The sequence below is a fragment of the Schistocerca piceifrons genome, chromosome X, assembly GCF_021461385.2.
Source record: "Schistocerca piceifrons isolate TAMUIC-IGC-003096 chromosome X, iqSchPice1.1, whole genome shotgun sequence".
Lineage (NCBI taxonomy): Eukaryota > Metazoa > Arthropoda > Insecta > Orthoptera > Acrididae > Schistocerca > Schistocerca piceifrons.
In genome coordinates this window covers 629034001-629059157 of record NC_060149.1, presented here as the reverse complement: position 1 = coordinate 629059157, position 25157 = coordinate 629034001, and the positions used below count along the sequence as shown (strand labels likewise).

The window sequence follows — 25157 nt, the reverse complement described above, 5'->3', positions numbered from 1 at the left end:
AAATTTGTTACTGGACTCAAAACACAATAATATACAGTTACAATACCACATCTGAAATTGATGAAAGAGGCTACAGTTTCAGACACAGGTGAGGTTACAATCATTAAGAAAGATAATGCCAAAATTTGATGTAAACTGTATGTAATCACACAGTTACATTTATTAATTACTATGTAGTTACCAATTTATGTTTTTTATGAAGTTCTTCGGCATATTTGCTAACTTCCTTCACCAGTTCAGTAACTTTCTGTACCATCTGCATGTGCAAATTTGACAGTTTCTCTGCTGAAGAGCGGAGAACTTGCCAAACTGGAGCAAATGTCCCTTGCACACTGCCAGAACTTGTTTGCTTAGCTAACTTAGCCAATAACTTTGAATTATTTTCTTCAATGTTAGATCTGTAACAAAAATGAACTTATATTTTCTCCTCCTCTCTGCACATACTTCTATGTTTATATATTCACATAATTACTAACCGAGTTTGGTGCTAAACCTTAACAAGATCCTTCTCTACCAACATGTGTGAATATAAATCAGTAGTTCACTGTCTTCATTTATGAAAGTTTCTACACTGTCTATGAATATTATAAACCTATTGTTATGAAGTACTTGGCTTATTTATTTATTTTGTTAGGTTCTGTGTAACCATCTGAATTAAAGCCACCCAGTAACATAATTAGTCACTAAATATATATCCATACAATGCTGATTACAAACAAAAAATACAATGAAATGTTTCCAAATGGTTCAAATGGCTCTGAGCACTATGGGACTTAACATCGGAGGTCATCAGTCCCCTAGAACTTAGAACTACTTAAACCTACAAATGCGAACATTTTAAGTTAGGCTTTACCGTGACTGTTATTGACATTAAATGAAACAACAAGTTTACTGTTACCAGTCACCGTTTTATTTTAAATTGTCACCTATGTATAATTTTACTACTATAGCCAATATGATTATTGTACTTAACGTCTGTAACATTTCACCTGATTGTTATTAACAAGTATGAAATTTAAGCCATTTTAACATTACTCCTGATTGTATAAACGAGTACAAATGTTATGCTGTTTTAACTTGTCAAAATCATATTTATATGCCACCTGAAGTACACACATATCTATTCAACACCTCAAAACAACCACCTCCAAATTCTTTAAATAATTATTCTGTAATAATGTTGTTACTGCGTGAAGAGTTTGACAGAGCACTGAAAGACCTGAGTCGAAACAAGGCCCCGGGAGTAGACAACATTCCATTAGAACTACTGATGGCCTTGGGAGAGCCAGTCATGACAAAACTCTACCATCTGGTGAGCAGGATGTATGAGACAGGCGAAATACCCACAGACTTCAAGAAGAATATAATAATTCCAATCCCAAAGAAAGCAGGTGTTGACAGATGTGAAAATTACCGAACTATCAGTTTAATAAGTCACAGCTGCAAAATACTAACGCGAATTCTTTACAGACGAATGGAAAAACTGGTAGAAGCGGACCTCAGGGAAGATCAGTTTGGATTCCGTAGAAATGTTGGAACACGTGAGGCAATACTAACCTTACGACTTATCTTAGAAGAAAGATTAAGAAAAGGCAAACCTACATTTCTAGCATTTGTAGACTTAGAGAAAGCTTTTGACAACGTTAACTGGAATACTCTCTTTCAAATTCTGAAGATGGCAGGGGTAAAATACAGGGAGCGAAAGGCTATTTACAATTTGTACAGAAACCAGATGGCAGTTATAAGAGTGGAGGGGGCATGAAAGGGAAGCAGTGGTTCAGAAAGGAGTGAGACAGGGTTGTAGCCTCTCCCCGATGTTATTCAATCTGTATATTGAGCAAGCAGTAAAGGAAACAAAAGAAAAATTCGGAGTAGGTATTAAAATCCATGGAGAAGAAATAAAAACTTTGAGGTTCGCCGATGACATTGTAATTCTGTCAGAGACAGCAAAGGACTTGGAAGAGCAGTTGAACGGAATGGACAGTGTCTTGAAAGGAGGATATACGATGGTCGAAGTAGAGAGGATATAAAATGTAGACTGTCAATGGCAAGGAAATCGTTTCTGAAGAAGAGAAATTTGTTAACATCGAGTATAGATTTAAGTGTCAGGAAGTCGTTTCTGAAAGTATTTGTATGGAGTGTAGCCATGTATGGAAGTGAAACGTGGACGATAACCAGTTTGGACAAGAAGAGAATAGAAGCTTTCGAAATGTGGTGCTACAGAAGAATGCTGAAGATAAGGTGGCTAGATCACGTAACTAATGAGGAGGTATTGAATAGGATTGGGGAGAAGAGAAGTTTGTGGCACAACTTGACTAGAAGAAGGGATCGGTTGGTAGGACATGTTTTGAGGCATCAAGGGATCACAAATTTAGCATTGGAGGGCAGTGTGGAGGGTAAAAATCGTAGAGGGAGACCAAGAGATCAATACACTAAGCAGATTCAGAAGGATGTAGGTTGCAGTGGGTACTGGGAGATAAAGAAGCTTGCACAGGATAGAGTAGCATGGAGAGCTGCATCAAACCAGTCTCAGGACTGAAGACCACAACAACAAACCTAACTAACCTAAGGACCTCACATACATCCATGCCCGAGGCAGGATTCGATCCTGCGACCGTAGCGGTCGCGTGGTTCCAGACTGAAGCACCTAGAACAGCTCACCCACTCCGGCTGGCGAAATATTTCCAACATTGTATGTGTATAAGTATGAATACAGTAAAAGACCCTAAAATTACTGTTAGGAATTTCTGCGGGGAATGAAATGAGTGTGTCATGAGGAGACCTTTTAACTTAGAATTGAGAATCTGGGATCCATCTGCCAAGTTTTTCAGTCTGTCTCTGGAACTGAATATGCAGAACAGAACACACCTTATCATACAACAGTCAAGTATGTGTTACCCAAGTACTAAATGTTTTCCAATCTACTGTTCAACGAATGACTGCTGTAGTTTCTTTTGAATGACTCCATACTACTAATTCTACTGTTCATCTTTCGTGGTACAAGGACTATGGAGATTGGCCACCAACTGGGGTGATGAGGCATACGTTCCCAGGGACACTTCCTCCGTTCTTACTGTGTTCGTTAGATAGAGAGCCCCAGCAAAAAGTCGCTTAAAAGTGATAAGGTCAGCCTGCAACTGATGAAACTTTAAACTTTTCACAGCTCTTCAGCAATTCTGCGAAGCTACTGCAATGTCTTTGGTCCATCATGGCACTGGCTGGCTGTGGAGGGAAGCTGTAGGAAAGGCAACAGCAGTTCGAAGTGGTGCGGGTGTGTCTTGCACTACCTCGGAGACACAATCTTACATAAAGAGGGTGAGCGTAACAGCAGACATGTGCCAGTTGGCTCTTCAAAGCACCCAATGTGGTAGTCAGTCCATATGGCAGTGGCAAGGAAGTAACAGGATCACTGGAAAGTGGTCACTGTCAAAGATTGATATGCAGTGAAGCCACGAGACTGGGGAACAATTCATTAGATCGGTAACTGAAAAGGTGCCATGGACAGCACTGAAGTGGGTACAAATACTGAGGGGAGATAGGTCATGGATAGTCAATCAGAAGATCGTTGGTTGGTTGGTCTGTTTGGGGTATAAAGGGACCAAACTACAGTGTCATCAGTCCCTTTCTCTTGATGCAAGCAAGGCCCAAGGCACAAGAACACCAAACACCACACCTAAATAGAAAATGAATGGAATGAACAAAAAACAGGGAAAACATACACCACAAGGAAAAGTGGAAGAAGGTATTAAAACCATAGAGCATATGGTCTGCATTGGCTGGTCACAATAATAAAAGAGGATGAGCCAGCCACTCTACAACACGTTAAAATGTCCACTCCAAAGGCGAGATGAACACATGTAGGGAACAGACGACCACCAAGACAAACAAATGCAAAGAATGTGTGACAAAGTAAAAATGGAAGGAGGGTGGTGACCTCAGAGAGAACGCTAAATGCCCACTCTTAGATGGTACGATCAAAAACCCCCCTCATGAGTAAAATGTGAAACTAAATCTGCTGTTGAGGCATTGTTGCCCAAAACCAAAGGTAGGGTGCTGGGAAGGTTAAAAGTCTGCCGCAGAGTGGCTAAAAGGAGGCAGTCCAGCAAGATGTGGACGACAGTCATATGTGAACCACAGTGACACCGAGCTGGGTCCTCGCAACAGAGGAGGCAGCCATGTGATAACCATGTATGGCCAAAGCGGAGCAGGCAGAGAACCACGGAGTCCCTGTGAGAGGCCCGCATGGAGGTCTTGCGCACATTCGTAGTCTACTTAAAGGTCATGCAGTTTGTTGTGCATACTGAGATTATCTCATTCTGCCCCCAAAAGCTGAAAAATGATCATGTAATAATGATTACAGGTCAGTTACAGGGATGCTGATCTACAGAAGCAGTTTATGTGTAGCCTATTTGTCCACCCAGTCGGCAAGTTCATTTCCTGGGATTCCGACTTGGCCTGGGGTCCACACAAACATCACGGAACAACTGGACCATTCCAGGGTATGGATGGACTCCTGGATGGTCGCTACCAAAGGATGGAGAGTTAGCACTGGTCGATAGCTTGTGGGCTGCTCAAGGAGTCAGAACAGAGAAGAAACGACTCGCCAGGGCATTCGCGGATGCACTCATAAACACAAGAAATGGCCACTAGCTCTGCAGCCATGTGGCAAGGAGTGCTGCTCAATATGTCCTCCATGAACATAAGCGAAGCCAACATGACCATCAGCCATCAAGCCATCGGTGTAAACCACTTCATGGTCCCGGTACATGTCAAGAATCGAAAGTAAGTGAAAGCAGAGTGCTGTGGGGTTAACTGAGTCCTTAGGACCATGTGAAAGGTCCAGGAGAAGCTTCAGCCTAGGCGTATACCATGGAGGTGTACGTGAATGGACCTCAAGTATAGGTGGTAAAGGCATCAGACAGAAGAGATCGGACATGAACCGCAATCTTAAGCCCAGGCCTGGGCCTCCGATGCAGTAGATGAACCGCCATGGATGGGAAAAGGAGATGATAATTCGAATGCTCAGAACTCTGAATGTATGCAACGTAACTGACAAGCAGTTGTGCATGCCTAACCTGCAATGGGGGGACTCCAGTCTCCACCAGAACGCTGGTCACCGGACTTTTCCTAAAACCTCCTGTTGCCAGGCAAACACCACAGTGGTGCACTGGGTCGAGTAAACGGAATGCTGAGGGCACCACCGAACTATAAACCAGACTCCCCTAGTCAAGGTGGGATTGAACAAGGGCTCTGTAGAGCTGCAGCAGTGTAGAGCGATCTGCACCCCAGTTGGTGCTGCTCAGGCAGAGAAGGGGCATTGAGGTGCTGCCAGCACTTCCACTTCTGCTGACAAAAATGAGGAAGCCACATCAATTGGGCATCTAAAACCAGCCCTAAGAATTGATGTCTCCACTACTGTGAGTGGATCGTCATTAAGGTAAAGTTCTGGTTCCGGATGAACAGTACGACACTGACAGAAGTGCAAGACACACGACTTCATGCGTGAAAACTGGAAACCGTGGGATAGAGCCCATGACTGCGTCTTGGGAAGGCTCTCTGTAAGCGCCGCTCAGCAACTCCAGTACTGGAGGAGCAGTACATAATGCAAAGTCATCTGCTTACAGAGAAGGTGAGACCAATGAACTGACAGCCGCTGCTAGACAGTCAATGGCCACTGAAAATAGAGATTCACTCCACACAGATCCCTGTGGGACCCCATTCTCCTGGATATGGGGGGAACTAGGGGAGGCACCAACTTGGACATGGAAAGTATGGAGCGATAGGAAACTTTGGATAATAATCGGGAGCTGGCCCCAGAGACCCACTCATACAACGTGGCAAGGATACAATGTTGCCATGTCGTGTCATAAGCTTTTCGTAAATAAAAAATGGCAACCAGGTGCTGGTGTCTGGAAAAGGCTGTTCGAATGGCAGACTCGAGGGAAACAAGATTATCAATGGTAGAGCAACCCTGACGGAAATTGACCTGGCATGGAGCCAGTAGGCCACGTGACTCCAGGACTCAACACAACTGCCGACTTACGATACGTTCTAACAGCTTACAAAGAACGTTTGTGAGGCTGATGGGCCAATAGCTAACCACATCAAGTGGGTTTTTACCGGGTCTGAGCACTGGAATGATGGTGCTCTCCTGACATTGGAAAGACACCATCACATCAGATCCAGTTGAAGATGATGAGGAGATGTCACTTGCAGTCAAACAAGAGCTGTTTAATCATCTGACTGTGGATCTGATCTGTCCCAGGAGCTGTGTTGGGGCAGTGTGCAAGGATGCTGAGGAGCTCCCAATCTGTAAATGGACCATAATAGGGTTCACTGTGACGTTCAGTGAACAAGAGTGCTTTCCTTTCCAACCGTCATATGAGAGTGTGAAATGCTGGGGTAATTCTCTGACGCAGAGGCTCGAGTATACTGCTCGGCAAAGTGCTCGGCAATTGCATTTGCGTCAGTAGATAACACGCCACTGACGTTATTGCCAGCAACACCTGTTGGGGTCTGATACCCACGAACACATCTGATCTTCACCCAGACTTAGGAAGTTGACATATTGTACCCAATGGTCGAGACATACCTCCTCAATACACCTGTTTCCGTCTTTTTACAAGCTGGCAAACATGGGCACAGAGCTGTTTAGAAACTATTAGGTGCTCTAGGGAAGGGTGCCACTTATGTCACTGTAGAGCTCGCCAACACTCTTTAATGGCCTCGGCAATTTCCGGCGACCACCAGGGTACTGACTTTCGCCAGGGGCACCCTAAAGAACAAGGGATCGTGTTTTTCGCCGCAAAAATGATCGTTCTAGTGACCTGCTCAGCTACCGCATCGATGATACCATGTTGGGGAGATTCAATGGTGACAGCAGAGGTGAAAGGCTTGCTAAACATTTCTGTAACGCTATCACGCTTACCAAATAACCCTGTGACGAAATGCACCGCTCTTCTTTGGATCTTCTCTATCTCCTCTCTCAACCCGACCTGGTACGGATCCCACACTCATGAGCAATTCTCAAGTATGGGCCGAATGAATGTTTTGTAAGCCACCTCCTTTGTTGATGGACTACATTTTCTAAGGACTCTCCCAATGAATCTCAACCTGGCACCCGCCTTACCAACAATTAATTTTATATGATCATTCCACTTCAAATCATTCCTTACGTATACTCCCAGATATTTTACAGAAGTAACTGCTACCAGTGTGTGTTCCGCTATCATATAATCATACAATAAAGGATCCTTCTTACTATGTATTCGCAATACATTACATTTGTCTATGTTAAGGGTCAGTTGCCACTCCCTGCACCAAGTGCCTATCCACTGCAGATCTTCCTGCATTTCGCTGCAATTTTCTAATGCTGCAACTTCTCTGTATACTACAGCATCATCTGCGAAAACCCGCATGGAACTTCCGACACTATCTACTAGGTCATTTATATATATTGTGAAACGCAATGGTTCCATAACACAACCCTGTGGTACGCCAGAGGTTACTTTAACGTCTGTAGACGTCTCTCCATTGAGAACAACATGCTGTGTTCTGTTTGCTAAAAACTCTTCAATCCAGCCACACAGCTGGTCTGATATTCCGTAGGCTCTTACTTTGTTTATCAGGTGACAGTGTGAAACTGTATTGAACGCCTTCCAGAAGTCAAGGAAAATGGCATCTACTTGGGAGCCTGTATCTAATATTTTCTGGGTCTCATGAACAAATAAAGCGAGTTGGGTCTCTCACGATCGCTGATTCCTACAGAGTAGATTCAGGGTTTCCAGAAACGACATGATACGTGAGCAAAAAATTCTACAACAGATCGACGTCAGAGATATAGGCCTATAGTTTTGCGCATCTGCTTGACGACCCTTCTTGAAAACTGGGACTACCTGTGCTCTTTTCCAATCATTTGGAACCTTCCGTTCCTCTAGAGACTTGCGGTACACGGCTGTTAGAAGGGAGGCAAGTTTTTTCGTGTACTCTGTGTAGAATCGAATTGGTATCCCATCAGGTCCAGTGGACTTTCCTCTATTGAGTGATTTCAGTTGCTTTTCTATTCCTTGGACACTTATTTCGAAGTCAGCCATTTTTTCGTTCGAGCGAGCATTTAGAGCTCATCGTGGGCTCTCCAGTGGACAGATGGGAGAAGTCCTGGGCTGCAGAGGGATACATAAACGGCCGAGTAAGTGCCACGAGTCACACTGAAATGTGTGGAGGCGCCAGTATTTCAGAGGCAGAGGTCGAGTTGAGGCAAGAAAGTTTCGACATCTCTACCCCGGCCAGTAAGCACAGTGCCACCGCACAAGGGGTTATGGGTGTTAAAATCTCCCATTAGTAGGAAAGGTTTACGGAGTTGTTGAATCAGTGCAGCCAATGGGTTCAGGGGTACTGCATCATCTGGAGGAAGATATACATTGCAGACAGTTATTTCCTGTGTCATCCCTATCCTGACAGCCACAGCATCAAGAGGGGTTTGAAGGGGCACAGCTTCATTGCATACTGAATTCCGGACATAAACACAAACTCCACTTGACACACTATTATAGTCACTACGGTTCCTGTAATATCCCTTATAGCTGCGGAGGGAAGGGGTCCGCACTGCCGGGAAGCAGGTTTCCTGGAGGGCCATGCAGAAAGCAGGAGTAAAGCTAAACAGTTGCGATAGCTCAGCCAGGTAGTGGAAAAAACTGCCGCAATTCCACTGGAGGATGACGTTATTGTGAGGCTGGGAAGGTATGAAGCATGCAAGGAGACAGGTTATGCCTCAGGATCACCTGCTGCCACTGATTAAGTATTTGTATCCATTCCTACTGTGAATGAGGCATCAATGAGATCCAGGTCCTCAGGTGATGCTGAGATCTCCACCTAATCCGCAGGTGCAGTTCCCGGTGCAGAACTGGTAGGGACTCGGTGGTGATGGGGCCACCAGAGGGTCCTTTTTCTTAGCAGACTTCTATGTTTGTTTGCCATCTTGCTTCCCTTTAGGGGCTTGCTGGGAGGACTTCTCTGAAGTAGCTTCAGGCAAGGAGGAAGACCGTGAAACTCTTCATCCAGCAGCTTTCGGCTCCTTTAGCCACTGGCGAGTGTCCGCTGTGGCATTAGTGGAGACCTTGGGAGACAGGGCCCCAAGAGGCACACATTCCGCACAAAAGGAGCCAGGAGGAGGCTGTTGCTTCTCTGGCTGGGGGAAGGGGATCAATATCCCCTGCGTTTGGGGGGCCTCGATCCCGAGTAGGTACTTTGAGAGCAATGGAAGGAGATTTTCCCCCTACCACTAAGGGGGCATATGTATTCTGGAGGCCCGGAGGGCACACTGTAGCACACAGCATGGTACAACTGGTACTTGTGATGGCGCTGGTAATGTAGCTGCAGCATATGTGGACGTCAACCGAACAGGGTGTAATTGTTCAAATTTATGTTTAGCCTCTTGGTAAGTCAACTGGTCCAGGGTCTTGTGCTTCATTATTTTCTGCTCCTTTTGGAGTACTGCACAGTCTGGCAAGCAGGGGAAGTGCTGCTCTCAACAGTTGATACAAGTGGGAGGAGGCATACGGAGTATAAGGATGCAGTGGACATCTGCAGTCTCAACATGTGGCGTTGGAAGTGCAGCAGGAAGACGTGCCTGAATTTCCAGTATTTAAAGCACTGCATAGGGGGAGAGATGTATGTTTTAACGTCACAGTGGTGAACCATCATCATTACCTTTTCAGACAATGAATCACCCTCAAAGGCTAAGATGAAGGCACCGGTAGCAATCCTATGGTCTTTGGGTCCCCTGTAAACGCACCGGATGAAATGAACGCCCCGCCGTTCTAGATTGGCCCGGAGCTCGTCGTCAGACTGCAAGAGGAGGTCCCGATGGAAAATAATCCTCTGGACCATGTTGAGGCCTTTATGGGGAATGATGAAAACAGGAATATCACCCAGCCGGTCACAAGCGAGTAACACCTGGGATTGCGCTGGGGATGCTGTCTGAATCAAGACTACACCGCTTCTCATCTTGGACAGCGCTGTCACTTCCCCAAACTTATCCTCAAGATGTTCAACAAAAAATTGAGGCTTCATAGATACAAAGGAGCCCCCATCCATTCTGCTACATACTAAATACCGAGGTGAATATGGTTCTCTTCCTGTAGCCCTATGTTCCTCCCATGGTGCAGCGAGGGAGGGAAACAATTTAGGGTCATATCTGTCAGCACTGTACTCGATCTTGCCCTTCTTAGAGACTGCTGCCGCCGTACGGTCACCAGCAAGAGATGACTTAGTCCGCTTCATTGTGGGTCATCTGCCCTGATGCCACCCACTCTGATCAGGGGCTGTACCCACGGACACCAACCAGCCAAAGCAAAGGCCCCCTGGCATGATGGCCGTTGCCAGGATTCCTGATGCCCCAGGAAGACAGGCATCTACTCCTTGGCATACGTGGGGAGTTTACAGCTCAGGCATCAGCAGCGAAATCCCTGTGTTGTCAGGGGGGCTAACACCAAATGGGTAGATGACGGCCCCACCGCAACAGACTGGCTACTGTACTGGATATTAGGCACAGAGAAATCCAATACTGTCATGGGGGTGAAAGAGGACAGAAGAATTTATAGGGCTGAAAAGTGTGAGACTCCTCTTAGTAACCTCTTACGACAGGCAGGGATACATTGGGCCTATTCTAACCCCCAGACCCACAAGGGATCATAAGATCAACCATCAAAACGCCTCTACAAAATGAATTGATACTCCCCCAGAAGGGGTAGTGATCATTGAAATGCCCAAGAAGGAGTAAAAGTGGGCCAGGGGGGGGGAGGGGGGGGGGGGGAGTTGTTGGATCAAGGTGGTCAAACAAAGTAAGTGGCCTGCCGGGAGGTGAGTAAACATTGCAAATGGTGATCGACAAGGTCATTTTTAATTGCACCACTACTGCTTCCATCAGGGTGCAAAGGGGAGTACATTCACTGATCACATCAGTGTGAACCAATGTACAGACCCCTCTAGATGCATGCCCTCTCAGGACCAGCACACTTCCGTCAGAATGCATGATAACCACACAGCGTTGGGAAATGATCATCACCTAGAGGGGTCTGTACATTGGTTCACACTGATGTGATCAGTGTTATAGTTTCAGCAGGTGACAGTAATATCCATTAGAGTAACTGAAGGAAACTTCACAAGCAACGATTACTAAAAAAGAATTTTATGGAATGACCAGTTTTGACAGAGCTATATTGTCATCATCAGATCTTACGCTTTTGAATTTTTACAACATACACTAATGGGGGGAAAAAATCGCAGCACCAAGAAGGAGATGTTCAACATCAATGAAAGTTGGTAGGAGTGTTTCTATACCTGAAAGTTGAAGCCTACTCAAATTTCGCACCAGTTGCATAAGAGTGGCGCTAGTAGCATCACTATGATGCTGTGAATCAGGCTTGCTTTGAATACATGCTGTAACAGTCGTGAGGATTATTTGCCTTTGACACTGGGATGGTGAACTGATGTTAGTCAAGAGCGCCTTTAAGATGACAAAGACACCATTATCAACACCTCACCGAGTTCGAACAAGATCGTATAATAGGGTTACGAGAAGCTGGAGGTCTTTGCGGAAAGACTTTGCAGGAATGGAGGCACTGTACATTACTGCTGGCAGTGGTGGTCTCAAAAATGTACGGTTGCAGCACGACCGGGCACTACCAAGAGGGAAGACCATTTGTTTGGTGTACGGCTCTGGCGCATTGTACTGCATCTGCAGCAGCAATTTTAGCAGCTATTGGCACCACAGTGACACAGCAAACTGTTACAAATCAATTACATCAAGGACAGCTCTGAGCAAGATGCTTTGAAGCACGTATTCCACGGACCACAAACCAACATCATTTGGGACTTCAGTGGTGTCAAGCAAGAGCTCATTGGAGGCCAGGATGGAGGTCTGTTTTTTCATGAAATCTGGTTCTGCCTCGGTGCCAGTCATGGCCACGTGCTGGTTAGGAGGAGACCTGTTGAGAGCCTGCAACCAACCTGTCTGTGTGCTAGACACACTGAACCTACAACTGGAGTTATGGTCTGGGGTGCGATTTCACATGACAGCAAGAGTACTCCGTGGTTATCCCATGCATCCTGATCGCAAATTTATACGTCAGTCTCGTGATTTGGCCTGTTGTGCTGCCCTTCATAAACAGCATTCTTCATGGTGTTTTCCCACATAATAAGACTCGCCCACATATCGCTGTTGTAACCCAACATAGTCTACAGAGTGTCAACATGTGAACAACATCAGATGACAACTCCGGCGTCATCCATAAACAGTTTTAAATCATACCTGTATTGTATGATCAAGCGCAACAGGCATGGAACTACATCCCACAAACTGACCTCTGGTACCAATATCTTGCACTTACATTAACCTAGGATCTTGCAATGTTAATCACTTAAGTATGTACCTAGACAAACATATTCCTAAAATTTCATTATCCTACATTATTTACTTTTTGGTACTGCGATTTTTTTTTTTCCAACAGTGTATTATCCATCAGTATTTTAAGTCGCTTTACATTGCATATTTACAAATGCTGTTCAAAAAGTGAGGTGACTTTCCAAACTGAGTGGGCAATGTGCATTCGATTATTGATCTTTATTTTGTTATATTGGTGCATATGTTCACAGTTTCAAGTGTGCAGCATACTTCATTTGTTTTGACAGAGAGAAAGGTTAGACGTGTTTCAGTGTGCTCGGCAATTTTCGATTATTATAAAAAAATGGAGCAAAGAATTTGCATCAAATTTTGTGTGAAAAATGGAATAAAGTGCGAAAACACTTGAAATGTTGACAGTGGCACATGGTGAGTCTGCTCTAAGTAAAAAATTGTAAAAAAGTGGTACAAGCTCTTCCATGATGGTCGAGAAGATGTCAATGACGAACCTCACTCTGGACGACCCAGCACATCAACATCAGACGATAACGTCGAAGCTGTGAAGAAAATTGTTTTGGAAAATCGTCTAATTACCATAAGAGATGTTGGTATACTGGTCTGCTCGTGTCATGCAATGTTTTTGGATGTTTTGGGCACGAGACGTGTGTCAACGAAGTTTGTTCCGAAAATTCTCAATTTTGATCCGAAGAACCATCTGATGAGTATTGCTCAGGAAATCTTGAATGACGTCAAGGATGATCCTGATTTGCTCAAATGGGTCATAACTAGTGACTGAACACAAGTTTACAGTTATGACATCGAAATCAAAACTCAATCGCCCCAATGGAAGCGTCCCGGAGAGCCAAGTTCGATTAACTGTCAAAGTTTTGCTCATTGTTTTTTTTTTTTTCAATTACCGTGGCATAGTGCATCATGAATTTTTGCCTCAATGTCATACGGTCAATAAGAAGTATTACCTTGACGTTGTGCACCGTTTGTGAGAAGCAATACACAAAAACATCTGAAGTTGTGAAAAAACAATTCGCAGCTTTTGCATCACAACAATGCCCCTGCTCATTCATCGCTGCCTGAGAGAGAGTTTTCGGCCGAAAACAACAAAATCATGCCTCAGCCACCATATTCACCAGATTTGGCACCCTGCGACTTTTTCCTGTTCCCAAAACTGAAGAGACCTTTGTAAGGACAAAGATTTTCAATGACTGACGAAATAAAAACTGCATCGCTGGAAGTACTCGAAGTTGTACCAAAAAGTGCTCATAAGAAGTGCTTCGAGGATTGGAAGAAGCGTTGTACAAGTGTATTGTATCTGAGGTGGATTATTTTGAAGGGAACAACATGAATATTGATGAATGAATAAATATTTTTTCGTCAAAATATAAAGTCACCTTACTTTCTGAACACACCTCATACACTCCACTACCATGAACATCACTACACTTCGGCGTCACAATTGCAAAAATACATAATGTGAAGTGATTTTTAACACTGATGGATAATACATTGTACAAATTCAAAAGCATAAGAACAGATTATGACAGCACAGTTTTGTCAAAACTGGTCTTCCAATAAAATGTTTTTTAGCGATCTTGACGTGTGGAGTTTTTTCAGTTACCATGTATTGGAGATTGCCCCCCGACTGACCAAGTCAGGAATTACGATATCCATAACAATTCCACTGAATAATCAAGTCAAAGTTGTTCAAGTTAGGAGTGAAGGGGCCAGAAGAATAGGTCATGTTCCAGGATCACTGCCCATCACCAATAAGGGAGGAATCACATCGCGTATCAGTTCAGAATCCGATGGTAGGGGCGGGGAGAGGGGGGGAGGAGGGGGAGGGGGTATGCGGCGTCTCCAGGGTCACTGGTGTAGCATTTTCCCAGTCCTCCTCCTCCACCACCGCAGCAGCCTTTGATGGATGGTATTCCTGCAAGGGCCTGTTTGTGACAACTGTGGGGATGGATGAAGAGCAAATAGCCCTATGTCCTGTAGATCGCAGTTCCTTCAGCAACTGGCTGACATTGAGTTTCTGATCTGAGGGTTTGCATGAACAGGAATCCCAGGAAGGAGCCCAGACACATAGACACCTTAGGAAAAAGCTGATCCTCTGGCCAATTGCGGGAATGGTTTCCAAAGATGGTGCCATGGAAATCACAAGAAAGGAGGGCAGTGGGAGAACTGTTTTCCAAAAAAATTGAGGTCATGGGAGTGATGGCTGTGAATTTCGCACAGTTGGATGTCTTACCAAGGGGATGTATGCGTTCATATCTTTTTTCATGCCTCAGTATATGACAGGTGGTCAATAGATTTATATTCCAGTATTTTATTTTATTTCTTGAAGGCTGAGCAAACCGGTGAACACGGAGGATAATGTTACGTGCAACTGACATGACAAGTTGCTTATTCACAAGCACTACCTTCACGAGTTATCATCTGCAGTTACCACATTTTGGGTCCACCACACAGTGGGATGACATATGGTCAAAGCGCAAACATCTGAAGCACATTACAATTAAGTTTTCTTGGTAGGACGTTCTCTTCTGAGGCTAAGATAAAGGTGACTGTATCTATTCGATTATCCTTGGGGCCATTTTGGATGCATCAGGCACAATGAACGCATCGCCGCTCAAGATTTTTCTGAAGCTCTTCGTCTGTTTGGAGTGTAAGGTCTTGACGTAAGATGATACCTTGGATGATATTCCAAGTCTTGTGTGTGCGAATGGTCACTCATATGCCACCCAGACGTTCACATGCTTCAAGGGCCATAGACTATGCAGTAGAGAAGGCATTAATAAATAGTGATCCATTGGTTTTTTTCCCCCAGCAACTCAGCTTCTACAAATTTACCTTCAATATGTTCCACACACAATAATTGATTTGTCTCAGTAAAAGAATCCATATCAGTTGAAGTATATAGTACAAATTGGATACATGGAGGAACAATGTAGAACAGAAAGTGGCTGCCAAGGAGCTTGGCATGATGATGAGACTGGTCTGCTTAGCCATAATAGGTATAATTAGCAGCACACCAACAGCTGAGGTGGAAACCACGATGGATATGCCCCATCACACCTGTGGGTTAAAACAGACTGGGCATACGGGCTTAAAACTGGAAAAAAAGGATAACTTCAGAATATCCTGAATCCCTTTATCATGATATGGAATGTGATGAATATAGGAATGGTTGGGGAAATGCCAGCTGACTGTACAATAACTTCCAGCTGCTTCAATATACCTTTCAATTTAACAACTGGAAGAAGGGAGCAGTGAGAGGACAAACCACAGCACTGTGCAGGAGACATGGTCTAGTTTACTGGCAGTCGAAAGCATTGACATCAGTGTGTAGGGGACACAACCTCGACTCTAGAGTGCAATCTCTATAGCGATGCTGGCCATGGTATTCCAAGTGGAAATATCCACTATCAGTGTATGTGAAGAGGAGAATCTGCATATATGCTACAAAAATCATAGCATCTACATTTATTGAGATAGCCAAGAAACTCTGACATCCCTATCAGCTCTCGTAAAGAGATCTAAGATCATTCAGAATGCCACAAAGCCCTTGTGAGACAGGGGAAAGCAACATGGTAAACCTTCTGTGAGTACCTGCTAACTCAGGAATCAGTGGCAATGATCACATTGATACGACTGACAGGACAGGTGCAACAACTCCATTTACTGGACTGAAACCTGTCCTTGCCATCACTAAGGTGACTGTTAATTCAAAAAAGTGATGGAACTGCATTGGAAGGCAGCATGTAAAAAAAAACAACAACAACAACAGACCTCCACAGCAAGCTAATGATGCTAAAACCTGTTTTAAGAGAAGTTCCGTAGTCCTGGGCTTGAACAGAAGACAGACTGAACTCATGGCACAACTAATGATAGGCCATAGGAACTTTAAGAAACACCTAAACACGATGGTTATGGAGAAAGAAGCTGATAGGTGTACGCAGTTTAGTTAGGGTGATGAAACCGCATCACATCTAATCCTCCAATGTGAAGTGTTGGAGATTAAAAGACAGAATATTAAGTTCATCACGCCTTGAAAAAACCGTCTTTAATAAAAAAAACTAGTAAAGGTCCTCCTACTACTCTTTATGGGTAATAGTTGGCTTCACTAGAATCACAGGGATTGAAACCATATAATAAACCCTGTTTCGGTGTGGGATTAGTGGGCTAGGAACACTTATTTTTATCTCCCTGTTCAAACCAAATAAAAATGTTGGATAGATTGTTTCACTCCAAGATGTCCAGCTTGGCCCTCTTCCTATGGGGTAACCAAGACAGGGAAAACAGTACGGTTGTAAGTGTCTGCAAAGATGTTTCAATTCCTCTCTGAAGAGAGAGCCTGATGATAATGTCCATTGTTTTGATGTAATTTAATACATTTCATGTGCAAAACGTCTGCCCTAATGCTGCCAACTTCAGTCAAGGGCACTCTCCACACGTGTGACTCAGCCGCAGCAAGGGCCATCTGACATGTTGGCCGGTGCCGAGAGTCCTGATGCCCCATGAAGACAGGCATCTGCTCCTTGCCATACAGGGTTAGACAGCAGCTCTGGCATCGCAGTGTGATCCCTGTGTGTCAGGGGGCTCTAACGAAAGGTTACCTAACGACCCCACCATGTCAGACTAGCTACCACAGTGGCTTTGAAGTGTGTACATATGAATCAAGGCAGTTATTGTGCATAGTGTTGTCAACACCATAGGCAGAAGATTTGACATTGGATGTTGCTCTCTAGTCAGTCCACACTACAGTGGGAAACCCAGAAGGGGACCAAAATTTACTTTAGACAAAAGATGAAGTACCGTAAATGAACAAAGATGTTCAGTAAAGAAGGCAGAACCTTTGGGACAGTTGTATCAACATCAAAGGCTGCCATCATGGTAAGGTAAGTGAAGGATGTAAGGATAATTGCAGACTGATGATTGCCACACAAGAAAGGAAGTAGGTGCTGCAATAGCTTGGCACTCTATGCTTGCCATGCACATACAAAAGAGTCCTGAGCCACCTGGGGAGTCCCCTCTACAAAGGGCCTCATTGTTTCCTCTTTGTAAGTAGTATTCTGAAACGAATACTGCATCCTAGAAATGGTGTAGCCCTCCCACAGTTTATTACGCGATCCTGACCAAGTGAACCAAATGCCACTCACAATATTATCAGTTATTTGCTTAACCATTACCCTGTACCAGTCTTCCAAATGAAAGGTATACCTAATACAACTCTACTCATAGACAGTTTCCATCGCCACCATTAAAATGAAATTATCTCAATATGGTTCATCACTAAAAAGATTAACTTTTTAGTTTAAAAATAAAAAAACAACAACAACAAACAAACAAGACTTCCACATGCAACATTAAAATTAAGCATAATGACTGACTTACTGACTGACTCCCCTACACACACACACACACACACACACACACACACACACACACACACACAGCTTTCACTATAGAACGAGTTATTACTTTTACTCCTTCCATTACTTGTAGTCTATAGAGTGTTTCCATTATATAAACACAAATTTAAAGGGAAACATCCAATTTTCATAAAAGAAAAATGACTTTTGTTTAAAAATTATTTTATACTTTTCAATAAATTGTTCAGGCATACATAATTTTCATAACTTGAAAACAAGTGAGAAAGAAGGAGAAGACTATGTTCATACAGTCACAAATCAAGACAATAAGATCTGAGAGACTTGCATCAAAATGATACCAATTGAAGGAAGCAGTATCATGGGCAAGTAATGGTGACAGCAAGTAATGTATCACTACTAAAAATAAAACTGTATGTTTAATGCATGCACCTACCTTTCCCTGAGGAAGTCGGCAAATTCTTTGCTTGCAACCAAACCATGTTTCATATTCTGATAAAGAACAGTGAAGCCATTGTTCTTCTCTCCCTAAAAAATTAAAGTATTCTTACTCACTGATTTTAATGGCAGACACTATTGCATTCACACATTTTTTTCTTAGCTTCTAATTTATCTAGTTCTCAATCTGCAGAAGTGAGAAACCTGTCAACAAATGGTCTCTTTCCTAGTCTCTGGATCTAGCAGCATTTTGTTGCACTTCATTCCAAACACGGAAAATTGATGCATTTTTGGCCTCTTCAGAGATATAAAGGTTGGACTAAAACATGGAAACACCGCAATAAATGCATTCATCAACATAAACGTAGATGATAGCCAAGTCTGCAGATTGTGCTGTTTTATTTGACCATGAATGGCATATGTCTGATATGCTGCAAATGTCAGTCATGGTCAGAACAGCATTCTGGGTAGTTGTAAGAGCATCATGTCAGAGTTAACTGAATTCGAACATGGGCAAATTGTTGGTGCCATATGGTGAGTATTTCCATAACCAAAGGAGCTGAAGTGTGTTGTTTTTCAAGAGGCACCATATCAAAGATTTATGCCACATACAGGAAAACTGGAGAAACATCAGATGCTAACAAGAGACCGCACAACAATTGGATTTTTGTATTTTTTTTTATATTTATGCTGCGTGAAGTTCAGAATTCAAGTACCAATATCACAAAGCAGATCAATGCAACTCTCAAAAATTTGAAAAAAATGACTCTGAAGTTTTCTGAGCATCTTTAATATCTTAATGTAACGCTAATTTTTTCACAGGCAAGGCTCTGGTAGAATGCTTGTCTGTCATATGGAGAGCGTGGTTTGACTCTTCACTGAAGCAAATCTTTAAACAAAGATGCAGCTTCCACAAGCATTTCTGTGATGTGTAAAATACATAAATATGGAAGTGGGGTGGTGTTGGGGGGTAGTGGTTGTACTCTAGACTGAACTGGCTTTTGTCTTATTTCATTTTGTCCATATAGTTCGAGTACCTACATGGTTCAGAAAGAAAATTTATCCAACGTACGCTAATTAACATAAATCTACTGCTCCTTTTTATGAAAAATGTACATCATCTTATTTTTAATTACATGTTGTGCACAAAAATAAATTCATAACTGTTAAGCTTTTATAGAAGATGGTTAAAAAGAAAAAACCATTACTTTTTTCACCTTTATGTATTTTACACGTCACAGAAATGCTCATAGAACGTGCACCTTTGTTTGAAAATTTTGTATTAGCCAGGAATCAAATCCAGGCACACCACACAACAGGTGAATATTCTGCTGCCGTAGAGCTACACTGAATGGGAAGGGGGGGGGGGGACCAACCAACCAACCTTACATTGGGGTATTAAGGATGCTTGAAATACTTCAATGTTTAGTTTCTTAAGAATTCTTTGGAGTTGCATCGAACACTTTCAGCAGATTGATATTCGAGTTCTGAAGTTCATATGGCACAAATAAAAAACACTACGAAAATCTGATTGCCATGTGGTCTCCCTGAAAGTCACAATATGGATGAAAGAGTGTGCTATGTGATCATGAGAGACTGTCACTGAATAGAATTGTGACAAAAATTATGACATCATCTGCAAAAGTCACTGCAGAACTGAACTTTGCTCTCGCGAGCCCTGTCAACACCAAAACAGTATTAAGGGGAATTCCATAAGCAGGGCTGGTCTGGCAAGAACCAGGATCAATTATTTGATCTCCCCTGGGCACCACAGTCACTAAATCTCAATATTATGGAGCCTTTATGGTCTGTTTCGGAGAGTAGGTTGCTTGTTTCCTATCCTCCTCCATCACTGTTACATGAACTTATCACTATTTGGCTGGAAGATGAGAATAGTATTCCCTTGAAAAACCATACAGGACCTGTATTTAACCGTTCTATGATCACTGAATGACAATTAGTTTCCTACGTCATATTAGGCATGGTATTTTGGTGTTTCCATAATTCTGTCCACCCCCAGTACCACCCACCACTACTGTTGTGCAGATAAAAAAAATCATAGATTTTATGAAAAATTGCTCTTCATCTTATTTCTAATTATATGTTAGACACAAAAATCCACATTTCATTGCAAATATAAAAGATCGTTGACCAAAATTATTTAAGCTGAAACATTACAATTTTTTTTCCATTTTGTGTGTTTCAGGTTTCTCACAAATACTCTTAGAACATGTACTTTTGTTTAAAAATTTGAATCCGATGGAAATTGAACCCATGCTTCCCACACAGCAGGTAAGCATTCTACCACAGAGCCACATTGCTTGTTGAAAAATACTTACTTTAGCATATTAAAGATGGACAGAAAACTTCAAAGTCAATTTTCTTGAGAACTTTTGAGGGTTGCATTGAGATTCTTTAAGATACTGATATTTAAGTTCTTAAATTCATGTATCATGAATATAAAAAAATTACAAAAATCCAATTGCCTTGTGATCTCTTTGGCAGCTTAACTGTGCTGTGTGCCTACTTCTTACGATATTACTTCTGCAAATGAGAACTAAGTCATAACAATTACTGATAAAAATTCAGAATACAGTTTATTTACTGTAAGTGCCAGTACAGAGTGGATGTACAAACAATCACTGTAGCTATATGCTAATGGCAGCTTGACTTGAATCTTAAACCAAGATGTGTTACACATTCCATGACTGGTGTCTACATGAAACATAATGACACTGACCAAACACAGAAAATTAAAAGTATTTGTTACAACAGCACAATGCATTAAATAAGCATGAAGCTCTCAAATGGTGTGACATCAGTAGCAGTTACTCCCCATTAAGATCAGACACAGCTATGATTCCAGAGGTGAAGTAAGGACAGAAAATCTGGCCAGCAACACTGATAACCAGACCGTACTTCTGACATCACATGATGAAGCCCTACACTTTCATATGGGGTCATTCCATGTTAAATAGCCTAATTCCACAATGTTTTCCTGCTCAACTGGCGTCGATTTCAATGGAATTCTGTGCGGGCATTCGCCCATGTCTCCTATTAATGTTGGAAAGTTCAACGTTCATCAAAGCAATACTGGCCAGGATAGTGATTAGTTTGACTCCATGTGCAACTGTGCAGAGCGAGCATACATTTCTGGTGACTTTGAGCTAATATACCTCCAGCAATGTTTTGTTGACAGAAATGAAGTTTGGCCATCTTGGACAATTTTATCCATTCTCTTAAGAATAATAACAAAAATAATTTTCCAAGCCATGCTCAGCTAGAAACGTTTAGACAAAACAGCCTGGAAAAGCTTCTTATATGACTAACATGAAACTTGGCATATAATAATCCAACAACACAAGGTTCTCTAATATCAACTTTCATTCATGTATTACTTTCCGGTACTGAATAAAGTTAGTGTAAAGTTTAAGATCTTGTAAGAAAATAAAAAAATACAGTACTTCTGACCAGATTTTGAGAAAACTATGTTCTATGAAACTTTCCAAGCTTGGACACTTAGGAAGAAAATTATTTTGACACCAAAAGAAGTTTATTTGATCTTCCAACATGAGCTAACAAGCCTAGATAACTTGAATAAAATTCGGGTGCAAAAATCATGGTACAAAAAAAATATATAAAATTCGGATTCTTATATCTTGTAGAATAATGCTAAACACTGAATTTAATATGCAATAGGTCGGCAGTACAAGGATGTGGAATGCAAAATTTCATTCACCTACAGTTTTCCAGTTATCTTCAAATTAGTTAAAAAGATGATGATTTTTTATGAGAAGGTGAAAATAGGGTATATTTGACTCTTCTTTTACAAATACCATTTCCTCGTAAAGCTTTGGAACCAATCTCATTTGAAACAACATGTTTTAAACCTTCCTACCTCTGTCCGGAACAGTGAGTTTAATTTCCAACAATAACAATGCTACTTAAATTGAGGCAAAGTAGACAGAAAAATCACACTGTGAATCAAATTTTAACTCTGAACTCTTATATCTCATTGATTAAAGGTATGATAAACATGAAACTTTGGAAAACATCAGCTTAGCAACATAAAGTTTCCAAATATAAAATATCATTCACGTAATGCTTTCTAAATTTCTGCAAAATCAGTTCAAACATGACTTTCACAAAAATGCAGAAAAAGATTACATTCAGTTTACTTTCAGAAAACCTGTTTTCCATAACTTCAGACTAATCACAGTTGGAAACAGAATGTTTTCAAGCATTCAGAAACTTGTGTTTGATTTTCCAGTGTGCACTAACAATACCAGAAAATGAGAGACAAATTTGAGCGAATGTACCATGGGTGCAGGATACATTGCAGCAACCTATTGTCCATATTTTATCACATGTGGCTTTTATTTTTAAACTGACAAGTAATATATCGCGCTACTGCATATCTAGCCATCCATCTGGGTGGTTTCATTGAGTAAATTAAAGTTCCCAGTATAGGATGCCACCCTATAGCGAGGCCATCCTGTCTTCCGGGCCAATGAAAGGAAGCAGACAGGCCCGGAGGATGCATAAATTTTATCAGTGCATCATTTTATTCCACTGATATGTTAATAATGCAGCAGTGGTCAGAAGTCTAAAATAAAAAATGATATTACATTTTCTTGCCACATATGTCACATACTATTACAGATTTGGGAATCGGAGATGTGGTACTTTCAAATGGCTTTGTAAGCAAAAAGGTATCACTGCAAGGCTTTGGAACCTAAATTAAGAAAACATATTACAGACTTGGGAAACTGGATGAAGAAACCCACCCGTGGCTGGTATTGCACAGGTATCTGGCATGACCGCTGTGGTGATGGGGTTACTGGTTCATGTTCTCGAACCAGTAGCAACAATGTCACCATGGGCCAATGCAATATAGTGAGATAAAATTTGTCAATTTAAAAATAAAAACCACACACGATGAACGCTGTGGTGATGGGGTTACTGGTTCATGTTCTCGAACCAGTAGCAACAATGTCACCATGGGCCAATGCAATATAGCGAGATAAAATTTGTCAATTTAAAAATAAAAACCACACACGATGAAACATTGACAACAGGCTGCAGCAATGTAGCCTCCAGCCATGGTATATTCCCTCAAATTTGTCCATTTTCTGGTATTGTTAGCACACACTACAAAATCAAACACACATTAATGAATGCTTGAAAACATGCTATTTACAACTGTGATTAGTCTGAAGTTAGTTATGGAAAACAGGTTTTCTGAAAGTAAACTGAATGCGATCTTTTCTGCATTTTTGTGAAAGTCATGGTTGAACTGATTTTGCAGAAATTTAGAAAGCAGTATGTGAATGATATTTTACATTTGGAAACCTCACGTTGCTCAGCTGATGTTTTCCGATGTTTCATGTTTATCATTTCTTTAATCAATGGGATATAAAAAACCAAAGTTAAAACTTTATTCACAGTGTTTTTTTTTTTTTTTTTTTTTGCTACTTTACCTCAATGTATGTAGCATTGTTGTTGGACATTAAACTCACTGTTCTTGGGGGGTGGGGAGGGGCTTGGAATGCATTGTTTCAAATAGGATTAATTTTGAAGCTTTAATAGAAAACAGTACTTGTAAAGGATGAGTCACATACACCATATTTTCACCTTTTCAAAAAAAAAAAGTTCCTATTTTCAACTAATTTGAAGATTATTGGAAAATAGTAAGTGAATGAAATTTTTGCATTCCACATCCTCGTGCTACTAACCTATTGTGTATTAAATTCCATGTTTAGATATAAAAATCTGAAGTTTACATGTTTTTCTTACTGTTTTTTTCCATGCCTAAAATCCATTCAAATTATCTAGCCTTGTTAGCCCGCATTGGATAATCAAACTCCTTTTGGAATTGAAAATTGTTGTTTTCCTAATGAGACCAGCTTGGAAAGTTTTATTAGAACACAGTTTTTTTGGTTTTTTCTTCTTTTTTGCAAAATCTGGTCAAAAACACTGCATTTTTTATTTCTGCAAACTCTTCAACTTTACACTAAATTTATTCAGTGTTGGAAAGTGGTATACAAACAAAACCTGATATTTGAGAACCTTGTATTGTTACATCACTACATGTGAAATTCCACATTAGTCATATAAGACACCAAACTTTGAAATTTTTTAAGGCCATTTTGTCTAAACTTTCATGGTTGAGTATGGCTCATAAAATATTTTCATTTCGTTCTTAAGAGAATACACAATGTTATACAAGATGGCCTAATATAACTTCAACAAAATATTGCCAGAGACATAACAGCTCAAAGTCGGCAGAAATTCATGCTCACTCTGCACAGTCAGACACGGAGTCAAACAAATGACTATTCTGGGAAGTATTGCCCCGACAAATGTTGAACTTTGCCAATGTTAATAGCGGACATGGGCGAATGTTCATATAAAATTTCGTCGAAATTCATTACGGTCAAGCAGGGAGGCCTTGGTGAGTTGGCGTGGAATGATCCAATGGTATTGACTAAATAGTTACAAATTTCATTGGTGGCTAGCTTTTGATACTCTTCTTCTCAATACTGCAGACAGGAGACTACTGTGTTATCCAGTAAAAGTTCCAGAAGGCTTTGTGACCTCAAAATGTATGTTTGCACTTAAACGGAAAAATATGCACATGAAAAGAATTAAGTACCGAGCCTAAAACGGTTTCAGTTAAATGTAGAACTTCAAAAAATACATAAAATTTATTGACATCACAATTACTACATTAATTTAGTAAAAGCATGCCCAAATGCTATATTCTAAGTTTCAGCTATTTAGTTTGTTTCATTTAATTTTAGCTGAAAAGCTCTTCATTTTACTGGAGTTTCATATATATTCACAATTATTACTGCTGAAAATCATTATTGGTTTCCTTTGTTCAATTTTATATTTCAGGATTAGTGTCATGA

General features: G+C 41.5%; 1 protein-coding gene across 1 annotated transcript in view; it reads right to left on the bottom strand.

The window, feature by feature from the left end:
• LOC124722546 (F-BAR domain only protein 2-like) overlaps window positions 1-25157 on the bottom strand; it is a 313554-nt gene that overhangs the window by 271935 nt on the left and 16462 nt on the right. Inside the window, exons 2-3 of the mRNA XM_047247688.1 lie at window positions 18242-18333; window positions 182-398 (exon numbers count right to left, since the gene is read on the bottom strand). Of these exons, the coding sequence (XP_047103644.1) occupies window positions 182-398; window positions 18242-18333 (309 nt within the window). The remainder of the gene's footprint in view (window positions 1-181; window positions 399-18241; window positions 18334-25157) is intronic.